The 13,589-nt window shown below is 38.3% G+C and overlaps 1 protein-coding gene across 3 annotated transcripts in view; it reads left to right on the top strand.

The window, feature by feature from the left end:
• CAT (catalase) overlaps positions 1 to 13,589 on the top strand; it is a 66,452-nt gene that overhangs the window by 36,388 nt on the left and 16,475 nt on the right. For 2 of the 3 annotated variants that reach the window (XM_088145788.1, XM_088145787.1), the window contains exons 2-3: positions 10,495 to 10,666; positions 11,972 to 12,082. In XM_088145788.1, the coding sequence (XP_088001914.1) occupies positions 10,495 to 10,666; positions 11,972 to 12,082 (283 nt within the window). Of the gene's footprint in view, positions 1 to 112; positions 344 to 10,494; positions 10,667 to 11,971; positions 12,083 to 13,589 lie in introns of those variants that run through there. The other variant, XM_007440384.4, reaches the window with a different exon arrangement.

Genomic DNA, 13,589 nt, shown 5'->3' with positions numbered 1-13,589 from the left:
TATCCGACTCTCCATCCAATAAGCATCCGAGAAAGAGCTTTGTGATGGAGCCCCTAACCAATGAGGGAAGGAAGGGGCGGGATCACAGGGGCGGTGGCGTTGAACTTTCACCAGCTGGCTTTCATAGGCAGTTGCAGCTGGCTGGTAACGGTGGTGGTTGGGAGCGCTGCAGATTGGGGAGCTCGCTCTCTTCTTTGCAATAAGCATCTTTGAGATAAGCGCTTCCCAGGCGACAGCGTTCCATTTTTTTAGGGTTGGGGTCTCTGAGTCTCCCAAAATGGCCGGCAATCGAGATTGTGCTATGGAGCAGCTGAAACACTGGCAAGAGCAGCGAGGCTCGCAGGTACTGGTGGGCGCTCTGCGCCCAGCCCCGGGCTGATCCTGTGCTTCTGGCGCGCGCTTGCGTCCCCGGGAAGGTCTTTTGGGCAGCGCGTACGGGGAAGGGGTCGGGAGGGGTAAGAAGTCAGCCTAGAATAGAACAGCGTTACTGGAGCAGAGGAGAAACAGTGTTTTCTGCTGAGGGAACAAAGCGATCGAAGCAAAACGGAGTGGAGATGTGGGATTAAGAGCTGTGGGGAAAGGGAACTGCAATAGGTGCAGTTCATTATCGGAGAGGAGAGTAGACTGGCCGAGGAACAATTTCAGAAATTATTTTTCCAAGGTGTAATGGGGGTCTGTCCGATATTTTGTCTGGTTGCAAAACTCTGCGTGTCTCTTTTTTGCAATAGCTAAGCAGGTTGTTATTTGGGTACTAAGTACAGGACAGCTAAACATATCAAGTAGATAATGAATAACCAAAGAGTAATGTTATTCTGTGGATTGTTGAGAGAACTCTGGGGAAAAGTGGCACTTTACCTTTTTCTTACAAAATAGTCTAACATAACTAATGTTATGTTATGTTAATGGGAACTGGGTTTACTACAGTGACGGTAGTTATACTATTAGTACTACTCATGTTGTGGAGTGCAGTTTAATGGCTCATTTTGTGACAAACAATTCTTAACTATCCTTTTTCTAGTGACTTATTTCTGTCAGGAAGGAAACACTTTCTCAGCATCTGCCATATTCTGTCAAATATGATGTGTAATATGTACCATCTTACAAGGAGAAGCTACAAGTCCTGGTACAATTCATCCATACTAAACTTTTTGAAGCCTTATCTTCAAGGGAAACAAATTTATGCTTAACCTGACCACTGGTATCTGTTGGATTGAAAAAAATGCTAATCAAATAAGAATGGGTATACTCTCGCAGAACTGCTGACAATTTATAAGGCTAGTTAATAATTCTGAGATGTAGGTATTAATTATGGTTCAATTCAGATCATCATTTAAGGTATCGAATGGTATTGGCTTAAATGCTTGCTCCCCTCTTACTCACAGTTTCTTTTTCATTACTCACCATTATCGTTAGCTATTGAAACAGATATGGGTGGGTTCACTTGTTGTGCTAAGGCATAATGGGGTTGGTTTGTTATTTAGCATCTACAGTGTTGTGAACCAGCCATCCTGAATTGTAATTCAAGGTTTATGGCATAGTGTGATGTCTGAACTTAGCCATGTGTAGCTTATTCCACAGATTATGGTTTATGGCAATGTCTGAATCCAGCTTGTGTTTTATCCTTTACTTTCCAAATTGAATGGAAAACTGTCCAAACCAATATGTTTAATTCTGACTTGCAGTATAATTTTCAAATTTAGCTGTTAGAGTAGAGGGGGAAGCAGGTATAGAAGTGAGCAGTCTCAGTTTATGATCCTTTTGAGAATCACCAAATTAAGATGAAGCAAACAGTCTGTTTTCTATTTGTGCATTATTAGTAATGATTTAATACAGTGTAATAAACTGCAAGCATAAATACAGCTAAGGAAAAGTCAAGATGATAGCTAATTTTGTTCTGTTTTTCTTTTTTGTAATTAACTAGGAGGATCAATTATTAAATAATGGAATCATTAATTATTGTTGTATAATTGAGGCTATTTTGATTCTGATGTTTTCTGTAACAGAATGAAAACCATTCAGGTTGATTTCTGTTTTAACCAATTGAATGCATTTGTTTACTAAATTGAAAGTTAAATTCCCTTCAGCATCTTCCAAAGGAACCTTAAGATTTTGATAATAAGCTATAGTTTAACAGATTTAACCAGGATAGCAAGCAGATTAGTTTTCAGCTTAAACATTCTTTAGTGTTTTTATAGTTCTAACTAAACTGTATGAAAGATAGCTGTGTACAGCACTACATGAACGGTCTTCAGTTTGTATAACAAGTTCCCCTTGTTGTTCTCTCCTTCACTCTCTTCCTAGCCTACAACCTGCAAAGCAGATCTGGAGTATGTGCAACAAGTACAGATTGGGAGGATAATTCAATCTGCCAAAATTATCCTTTTAGTTCATAGATGAATAATAAGATACAATCTCGGAAGTCATACAATATTATTAAAGGTTTCAGTTTAGTTAAGTTTCAAATTTATCTTAAATGTTGGTTCTGTCCAGTAAAAGTTCAGTAATTGCTTTAGCACATAGAGCTTATTAAGTCTGAATTCATTATGAATGTTAATTTACACATTGGGGTAAAATGCATTAATGTGGCTAGCATTCTTGCCCTGCTTGCTCCCACTCATCTATACTCTGGATAGATGATAGAAGAGGGGAATAGGCAATCTGTAGGGATTAATTCCTTCTCTTGTCTCTGTTCTATCGGAAAATCTGCTACAGAGACTTCAAAATCCTTTTGAACCCCAGGGAAAACAATACTAGGAGTTACAGTGGGAGGGGGATATAGACAAACGTAGCCTCCCATATCTATTTCTGCTATTGCAACTGAATATTTATTGTCCCATATTCAAACCTGGAATTTTGCCTGAATCAGGATGCATAGGAATTGGATATTGTATGATTTAAATCCAACTTTTTTTTAATTATAAAACTTAGTCATATTAGATGGATTTTCTAATTAAAACATTCTGAAATGAAATATGTAAAAAAGAATTTTACCAATGACCTTATTCTTGACTTAAAACATTTTAAAACCAAACCCATTACTTTTTATATATTATTAAAATTGTAGACTTAAATATGATTATCTTTTAGTTTTTAATATAATTATCAATCCATTTGTATGCCACCTCAATCACTAGAGTAACTCTAGGTGGCTTACAGAATAAGGTTAAAACAATTCACAGGGCAGGCACAGCCATCACAGAGGTGTGTCTCGTAGGTCCCACATGATGACAGTGGGAACTTGAAGCACACTAATTACCCAGAACTTGCTAGTGAGGCTGAGATTTATTGAATTACCCAGAGAAAAAAACAAATGGGGGATTGAGAATATGTTCTGGATACCACCTCTGCCTGTTAGAGGAGATAATGAGATACAGTATCACCAGTTTGTCTTCAAATATACAGGTAGTCCTTGGTTAATGACTGGCTCAGTGAGCATTCAAAGTTACGACAGCACTGAACAAATGGTATTTATGACCAGGCCTTGAATTTCTGGCCATCCCAGTGCTCTTGTGGTCACATGATCATGATCACAATCTGGGCATGTGGCATCCAGCTTACACTTATGACAGTTGCAGCATCCCACAGTCATGTGGTTGCCATTTGCTGTCTTTCCTGCCGGCTTCCCACAAGCAAAGTCAGAGTTGATGGCAAAGAAGGTTGCAAGTCACATCTGTAAGTCACTCCCACTCCTACCACTTTTTCTCTTGAGCCCAGTTATGGAGTATGAGGTCCCAAGGTCTCATAATCTGTAGTGCACATACCCGCAGCACCCCCCTCCCCAGCCTGCACTCCATAGTACCTGCCTGGCTGTGCTGGTGCTGCACCAGCTCGGTTTCCCCATTGACTTTGCTTGTTGGAAGCCGGCAGGAAGTTGCAAGGAGCTCCTTGCTTAACAGCCCGCAATCCTCATTTGACAGTAGCAATGGTGATTGCTGAGATTTCCACTGTGATGCGTTCGTGTGACTTTGTGGTTTACGACCGCATTGTTTAGTGTTGGAAATTCTGGTCCCAATTACCATTGTTAAGTGAGGACTGTAAGGATGTTTTGTGACTGGCCATGCTCACAGTGACACCCAATTATGGATTCTTCCAAGTAGTATTGAAGTCACTGTTTAAGGAAAAAAGTGTAAAAGGCTTTTGGAAATATATAACTTGCTCCATGATTAATAGAATGAAGATTGCAGAATAGCACCCTGTTTAGTATCTTGGCACGTGTATGGAATGAGCAACAGGAGATGAGTTTTGTAATTACCCCCTTTGATTTCACCAGAAAAAAATTACCTAGTACCAGAATATCTGGGTGCCTACCAAGAATTTTCAGTAGGCTTCAAATTCCTGATATGATTAGTATATTTAGCTTTAAAGCAATATGTTTTTTGTTACTATAATTAAAGAATATACATGTTCAAATAGAAAACTAGATTTAAATTTAAAATTGTTCTGAATATCTTAATTGCAACTGAAATAACAAAATCATTGTCATTTAAATTAAATCCACTCTGGGATACTTCTCTGCAGTATAAATGTACAATAAAACTTTGTTATCACTATTCAACCCTATTTAAATTTAGTTATGCAGTTCCATTGCACGTGGAAGAGCTTGTAACTAAATAGATAAAGAAATTGCAAACATGGTAAAATAAGAACTTAAGATGCAAAGATGTGACTGGTTGCCCGCAGCACAGAGCTTTTAGGAACATTTTAAAAATACTTGTAACCTAAATGGGTGTGTAAAAAAAATAATATGTGCGTGGATATAATTCAGAGATATCATTATAGTTCATGTATAAACCACTCCAAAGGTATTCTGCAATGTGTTGAATTAAATATATTGGCCATGTTCCCTAAATCAAATCCTGGCTTAATAAACCAACCTACAAACATCCTTTATCTGTAAGCTTGTCTCTCAATACTTGGTTGCAATGTTTAAATGAGTAAGTGAACAAAGCAACTAAGAAACCCCCTTCAAGTTTTGTGATAGGATTTCTTTAAAAATGTCAAGATTTCATCACTTTACTTAATGCTTGCTATTATTTTACTGCCTTTTTTGTTTTTGTGCTTACTGATGTACTAACAGTTGTGTCTTCTGGGATGGTGATTTCACTGCACACACTTGCAGGAGAGAAATAAAAAATAAAACATTTATCAAGTACTTTGACCTGTGGGAATATTCCTGTTTTGCATGGTCTAGTAATGAAACTGCCCTGAAGCCTACAATTGGATGAATGCATCAATATAAATTTAGTAAATAGGGTATGGACAAAACTGATTTGGTTAGACTTGTTTTCTTTTGCTACATTAACGTTTTTGAACTTAATTAAATTTGAAGATAGACTAGTGAGTTCAAGTCCCACCTAGGCCCAAAGCCTGCTGGTGACCTTGGCCAGTCGCTTTCTCTCAGCCCTAGGAAGCAAACCACTTCTGAAAAACCTTGCCAAGAAGACTGCACGGACTTTTCCAGTCAGTCTGCAAGAATAGGACACGATTGAACGGATTAAAAAAAAAGTGATTACTCTCTAGTCATTTATACATTACTGTTATTTCCCCTATTTCTTTATTAAAAATTACAATTTAATAATAGATTTTGAAGGTTTCTGATGTTGCATGTGGCCTTGAGGCTACCTTGGAAGGTGATTTAATTACTTTCTTATGCATGCCGCACCTCAATAAAAAACAGATTTATCAAGAATTTTGGAAGTGTGGGAATATTTTCTGTTTTGTGAGAGCTGGTGATGAAACTGCCCCAAAGCATGCAACTGGATGCAAGCATCAATACATGCAACCCATAGTGATTCTCTCTGTACATTTCACTTGACACACCTTAATTTGCCACATTGCTGCAATATAGCAGAACTGGAGATATATTATCCATTGTCTCGGGCACTGGAGAACTTTCCCACTTAGTCCTATAACCAAGCTTTCAACCATTTGTTTCACAAAAGTAAATAATATGGAACAACTACTTTTCAAAGCACAGGAAAAGATTAGGAAATCTTATTTATCCCACTTTATTATTCATCGTGCACTTTACAAGTCATGTGTTGCTGTATCAATTCAGAGCTCTTGAATGCAGTATATCATCCTTGGTTGGAAACTTCTATATAAAGAGTTGTTTTTAAGAGTTCTTATTGTAAAGATTATGGGTATATTCCCATAATTTTGCTCAATTTAAAATCTCAAGTATTTTTTTTCTGCTGGAAGAGATCTTGAGTGACTTGTCTCTTGGTGTAACCTGATTTCAAGATTTCTGAAGCTTTTTCAAGTGGTTACCTCTAATAAGAATTATGAGCTTCTTACACTGAGCTTCTCCCCTCCCTGTGCTTCTCACAGTCTCTGCTCATGAGGTTTGGTTAGTAAATAAGAAATTGTTAAAGCAACTGGCAGTTGTCATCTCAGAGCTACTGAGTGTAATCTTCGAGAGTTCCAGGAATGCAGGGGAAGTGCCAGAAGACTAGAGAAGAGCCAGTGTTATCCTAATATTTTAAAACAGGAGAAAAGTGAACCCAGAAAACTACAGACCAATCAACTTGGATATTTGGGAAAATAAAGAAATCTGAGGAAGACTATTTTTAGACATAATCACAAAATAATATTTCTCAATAAATTCTGACCGAAAAACTCCTGATCAAGCTTTCCCCAAATCAAGTTCTAAGAGATTATTTGAAGGGATTAAAAACAAAGATTGTTAAAAGTAGAGGGAAGTAATTTAAGAGTTGGTTATGTGATTATTTCTGGTAGCCCTTAATGGGCTTTTGCTGATATGGAATGAATGATGAGCTTTTGGGTTTTGCTTATAGGTAAGAGCTGTGATATGGGATGAACAGAGTATTTGTTGTAGTTGAAGAGATGGTGATAAGCTACTAAAATCGTTTATACTTGTGATGAAGGGGGAAGTTACTTCTTTATACAATTATCTTTTTTACACTTTTTATTCTTTTTAATCCTATATTTTTTTTAGGTTGTTTTAGTTTTTTTTTAACTTTTCCTATTTGTAATCTTTAATAAAACTCATAATAAAAAAAGAAAAATGTTTAAAAACTGTATGTATGGCTTTTGCTCCTAAAATGCCCAAAGGCTGAGAATAAGAACAGAATGTGAAATGCTGCCCCAGACAAAGATTACTGTTCAGTGACAGCTAGGAAAAGTGTGTATTTAATGACACAAGACATAGCAATGTTAATAGATTTTTCTCCATTGCTTTTTTCCTTTCTAACATTCCGAATCCTTGGGAAAAACGTTATACAATGAGGATAATCCTCATACGTCTCATTAAAGAATCAGTGCCATGAATGAAGGTGTTCCCTAGAACAATTGGCAAGTTATCTCCTGATTGACTTTTGTCAGTGTGCATGAGGGTCAGAAGAACAACAGTAGCATAGACTTGTCCAAGCATCATCTTTGCATTGTGATGTATTGCTGTTGCAATTTTTTTTCATCTCCAACTGAAATAATAACATTGAGTAACCTGTTAACAGAATCCAGAAATCTTGTGGTGCATAGTTATTTTATTAATGCCACTTCCTCAACCTGCTGTTACTAAACAAAAATAATTTATCATTGAAACTGATATCTCTCTGTGCCCTCCACTAAAAAAAAAATATCTGAAGGATTTTATTGTGCATGATCCCTATTTCTTACCTCCCTTTTGAGTGGGATGCATTGGATTCTCCTGTTTGACACCTGATGATTTGAATACCCAGAAAAATTAACACGTGCTAAATGCCACCTTAGTCAATTGCATGAATCATCAAGGATATGAAGCCAAGTGCAGAACTCCCATTCGCAATGCCACAATCACTTACTTTTAAGGCAAGAGTGAAGCCTAGGTTGAAGTCTGCACTTGGCTTTTGAGTGAAGTGCTGGGGGCATATTTAAAAATATAACACATACAAGGCCACCTAGGAAGGCAATTTAATGGGTTATTAATGTGTGCAGCAGAGCCATAAGATTTGTCAAGAGTTTTGGGAGTGTGGGAATATTTTCTGTTTCATGAGAGCTGGTGATGAAACAGCCTGAAGCATGTTGATGCATGCAACCCATAGTGATTCTCTGTGTACATATGACTAAAGATACTTTAATTTTCCATCTTGCTGCGGTATAGGAGAAGTGGAGATGTTAATCTACTTTCTGGGGCATTGGGAAAGCCATTTGGTCCTATAAACAATCTTTCAGCCTTTTGAATATTTCACAAAACTCTTAAAAATAGGAAAGTATTTTTAAAACTTGTGAAAGGATTAGGGAAATTCAGCTCCCATCCTGCTTAATTTTTCCGCATGCATTTTTCAAGACATGCTGCTCTATCAGTTCTGCTGTAGCTAATTCAGAGCTCTTGAGTTCAGCATTCGTTCTGTGATGAGTGATAACTATGTGCAATACTTTCATCCAAAGCAGGCAGAGTTGCTCAAGAAAGTGTTTGAGTTCAGGAAGCATTGCAGAGGTGGCAACAAGATGCAGCCCTCTGTCACTGCCTTATTACCATGTCCTTTAAACTTTAAACTTCTTTAACTGAAACATATATGTGTATTCCTGAGCCCACATAGCTCCTATGCAAGCCAAAAAACTGCAGCTCTGCTATGGGGCTGCCAACAGATATAGCAAGATGCCATTATTGGATCTGAAGCACTGTTGCCATTTTTGGATGCAGATACTGAACATTACGAAGATGTATAATGAGAAATGTTGTAGCTTCCTAAATCTTGCAACATCTATATACTACTAAAACTCTCATGTCTGTAACCTTTAACTGGGCAAAACAGTGTGACATAGAGCAACGCTTTTTGAGCCAAGGTACCTCAGATGGGCTAACCTAGAGAATACATCCAAAATCTGGGACCCATGACTCTTATGGGATTTAAATTTGGGAAATTTGTGGCTGCTTCCGTATTGCTGTGCTGCTGCAGTCAGCCCAGGTCATGTGCTCAGCATAGGTATATCCCCAACTTCTTTCCTACCTCCCTCTGGCCCCTGCACACTCTGGATCCCTCTGGCCCCATCTGGCGGCAAGGCCTGATGGTTGAGTAGTGATTGGCTGCTTTGGAACCAAGACCGAAATTTTAAATTTCTTAACAGCAGTTGGCATTGAGGGAAGGCTCAGGGAGTGACTTAGATGCCTGCGGGCAAGGTAGGCTGGCTGGGGGATGCCGGTGGTCAACAGGTGAGCCCACTTCCTCCCTCGAGGGAGGGGCCCTTGGGGACAAGCCAGAATGAGGAGTGGGGGTGCAGTTTTCCTCACAGTCTGTGGCTCCCTTTGTTCCACCTCCCCCCAGCAAAGTGGCAGGCAGTTCTGTGGGTGAGCTGAGGAGGAGAAGGCTTCACCGGGGCTCTCCTGAGGGCCATGAGGGGAGAGCAAATGGCACAAGCCTATGTTATATGAGGGAGGGAGGGAGGGAGGGAGGGAGGGAAGGAAGGAAGGAAGGAAGGAAGGAAGGAAGGAAGGAAGGAAGGAAGGAAGGAAGGAAGGAAGGAAGGAAGGAAGGAAGGAAGGAAGGAAGGAAGGAAGGAAGGAAGATTTCTGACATTACCTGCCAGCTTCCCACAAGCAAAGTCAATAGGGAAATCAGCAAGTCGGAAGTCACTCCCGCTCCCATTGCTTTTTTGCCCACCCATGGTCCTTCTCTAGGTAAGGAAATATCTCTGAAACTATGACCCAAAGGGTCACGGGCTGTCTAGTAGAAATCTGATACCCTTGGGCTGAAAACCTTTATTATAAAATCCCTTTGAAAAAGTTGTCATTCTAAGAATTGTGGTTATGTTCTCATAAATTTGCTGAGTTTAAAATCTCAGAGGAAATCTCTCTATGGAGGGGAAAAAATAAATCTCCTTTGGTGTCAGCATAGCTTGATGTAAAGAAGAGGCTTTTCTGATGTGGTGCCCACCTTCTGGAACATCATCCACCCAGAAAGTAGAGTTGCCCCAACTCTGCTGGCCGTTTGCAAGGTGCTAAAAACCTGGCTTTGTCATCGAGCCTGGGGCCCTGTTAGTATGAGTGAGCATGTTTAATGACTATGAGTGTTTATGAGTCTTCTTGGCTACTATTTTTATGTGTTTTTGTTGTTTTTAATTCTGGTTGTTTTTATTTATTTTTATTGTTTTAATTGTGAGCCACCCAGAGTCATGTATATGAGATGGGTGGCCTATAAATTTACTAAACAAATAAATAAAGATGGTTGCAGCTCCCATACATAACTAGCCCTAGTAGCAATTTGGCTTACTTTTTAATTATTTATATCTGGAAATTTATGTAACCAGGAGAATGTTTTTAAATATGTTGTGCTTTTCCTCCTTTGGTGCGTGGGTATTTGGGATGTTATTGGATGCATAGCTAATCTCTTAATTCATATTATGAAATAATAAAGCCTAAAAAACAAATTATCCTGTAGCTTCAGGAAGCAATTTCATCAGATGTCTGTAAAATTAATCTAGGATTGCTTTCCAGTTACCACTAAAAAGTGGATGCTTTCATTGTTATAACTTTGATTCTTGTTTTGAATCTAGAAAGCCGATTGCTTAACCACAGGAGCAGGAATCCCAGTGGGAGATAAGCTGAATCTTATGACTGTTGGTCCAAGAGGCCCACTCTTGGTTCAGGATGTGATTTTCACCGATGAGATGGCACACTTTGACCGAGAAAGGATTCCTGAGCGAGTTGTGCATGCCAAAGGAGCCGGTTAGTTTTTGAATTTGCATTGTGTTTTTCATTTTAGCCTTGTTAATGGAATAACGCTGTAGTGTTCCTCGTAGAAAGAAGATATGTTTTTCTGATTGACAGTGCTGAAACTGTGCCTCATATAATTTAATCAATCTATTCAGAATCTTTTTTTTTTATTCTGTGATGCTTATATAGTATTCTCAGGGATAGCCAATGACAGTCGTTATAGCAGCATTTATTTCTGCTACTGATTTTCTTCATTTGGAGCTTGAATTATCTGTAATCTAGCCTTTTGTGAGAGATCTTGTTATGTTTTTGTCTTGTTTTCATTTACCTTTGCTGGAATTATTTTGCTGATTGATACAATTTAATAACATTTAACTTTTTTCTTTAAAAAAATTGAAGCATTAAACATTAAAATTAATTAGTCCATTGTATGGCTCATAGATTTGTGTACAGAAGTTACCACATAATAATTAGAATCAGATTAACATTCTTTTAAGGTTGGAGAAAGAGATATTTTTATAATTTTTTTCACTTTGTTTTATAATACTGCATTCTTTTTATAAATCATGATATATTCTACTGAATCCTTGCTTAATTGTGTCATATGTACTAAGCTGTTATAAACGTCGTTTGCTTGTGAACTTTTGATTGACTCATAACATTTTCTTAGAATTTTTAAAAGAAAATCCAGAAATAAGTATTGTCCAGAGGCAAACTTCTTTGCATTTACTGCTCCAGAAACGTATTTACAATTCAGAGTTGATTTTTGTAATATGTAATGTAATGTAATTTTTTAATGTAATATATAATGAAAATTACATATTGATGTAAACATAGTGTCACTATGCATTTTTTAATATTTAATTTAGGATGTATTTTTTCTTACGTGTAACACACCCTTTGTACATATGAATCTAATCAAGAATGATAAGTTACATGCAGAAATATTCAGAAATTGCCATTGCTCAATCTGGAAAATCCACTTGTGTGCCATGGCTAAGGATCAAGTAACTGATTTGCTTGAGATTAGTGTGAGAGGGGAAAAGAAGGAAAAATCAGTGAAAGTTGATTCCCTCCTTTTTGTCAGCAGAATCCTTTGTTGAATCAGAAGCTCTTTCCATTAACAGAGCTGTTATATTTACAGCAACCATCAGCATTTTCAAAAAACATAGCATAAAAATGTGTACATGTAAGTGCTGATAATAATGAAGACATTATTTTCTGCTTCATCTACCATAACTCATATTCTTTCCAAATCTATAGACTTTGGAATAATCTCTTTAATTTTTCATAAAATAACCCCTTTTAATTTTTCAGGAGCATTTGGCTATTTTGAAGTGACTCATGATATCACCAAATACTGCAAAGCAAAGGTATTTGAGCATATAGGCAAAAGAACTCCAATGGGTATTCGATTTTCAACTGTTGGTAAGTATCTTCTAGATTTTCAGTGCATCTTATTTATTTGCATCATATATAAAGGAGTTTTATTGAATATACAGTCAGGTCCAGAAATATTGGGACATCGACACAATTCTAACATCTTTGGCTCTATACACCACCACAATGGATTTGGAATGAAACAAACACAATGTGCTTTAACTGCAGACTGTCAGCTTTAATTTGAGGGTATGTACATCCAACTCAAGTGAACGGTGTAGGAAGTACAACAGTTTGCATATGTGCCTCCCACTTGTTAAGGGACCAAAAGTAATGGGACAGAATAATAATCATAAATCAAACTTTCCCTTTTTAATACTTGGTTGCAAATCCGTTGCAGTCAATCACAGCCTGAAGCCTGGAACGCATAGACATCACCAGACGCTGGGTTTCATCCCTGGTGATGCTCTGCCAGGCCTCTACTGCAACTGTCTTCAGTTCCTGCTTGTTCTTGGGGCATTTTCCCTTCAGTTTTGTCTTCAGCAAGTGAAATGCATGCTCAATGGGATTCAGGTCAGGTGACTGACTTGGCCATTGCATAATATTCCACTTCTGTCCCTTCAAAAACTCTTTGGTTGCTTTTGCAGTATGCTTTGGGTCATTGTCCATCTGTACTGTGAAGCGCCGTCCAATGAGTTCTGCAGCATTTGGCTGAATGTGAGCAGATAATATTGCCCGAAACACTGCAGAATTCATCCTGCTGCTTTTGTCAGCAGTCACATCATCAATAAATACAAGAGAACCAGTTCCATTGGCAGCCATACATGCCCACGCCATGACCCTACCACTACCATGCTTCACTGATGAGGTGGTATGCTTAGGATCATGAGCAGTTCCTTTCCTTCTCCATACTCTTCCCATCACTCTGGTACAAGTTGATCTTGGTCTCATCTGTCCATAGGATGTTGTTCCAGAACTGTGAAGGCTTTTTTAGATGTCATTTGGCAAACTCTAATCTGGCCTTCCTGTTTTTGAGGCTCACCAATGGTTTACATCTTGTGAACCCTCTATTCACTCTGGTGAAGTCTTTTTTTGATTGTTGACTTTGACACACATACACCTACCTCCTGGAGAGTGTTCTTGATCTGGCCAACTGTTGTGAAGGGTGTTTTCTTCACCAGGGAAAGGATTCTTCTGTCATCCACCACAGTTGTTTTCCGTTGTCTCCTGGGTCTTTTGGTGTTGCTTCTTTTTGGAATGTTCCAAACAGTTGTTTTGGCCACGCCTAATGTTCTTGCTATTTCTCTGATGGGTTTGTTTTGTTTCTTCAGCCTAATGATGGCTTGCTTCACTGATAGTGACAGCTCTTTGGATCTCATCTTGAGAGTTGACAGCAACAGATTCCAAATGCAAATAGCACACTTGAAATGAACTCTGGGCCTTTTATCTGCACATTGTAATTGGGGTACTGAGGGAATATCACACACCTGGCCATGGAACAGCTGAGAAGCCAATTGTCCCATTACTTTTGGTCCCTTAACAAGTGGGAGGCACA

The sequence above is a fragment of the Python bivittatus genome, unplaced genomic scaffold (assembly GCF_059951505.1).
Source record: "Python bivittatus isolate LINGU-HERP-01145 unplaced genomic scaffold, Pbiv_v1 ctg000480_np1212, whole genome shotgun sequence".
Lineage (NCBI taxonomy): Eukaryota > Metazoa > Chordata > Lepidosauria > Squamata > Pythonidae > Python > Python bivittatus.
Note: the sequence above shows the minus strand (reverse complement) of the source record. Positions and strands in the feature narration are given on the sequence as shown.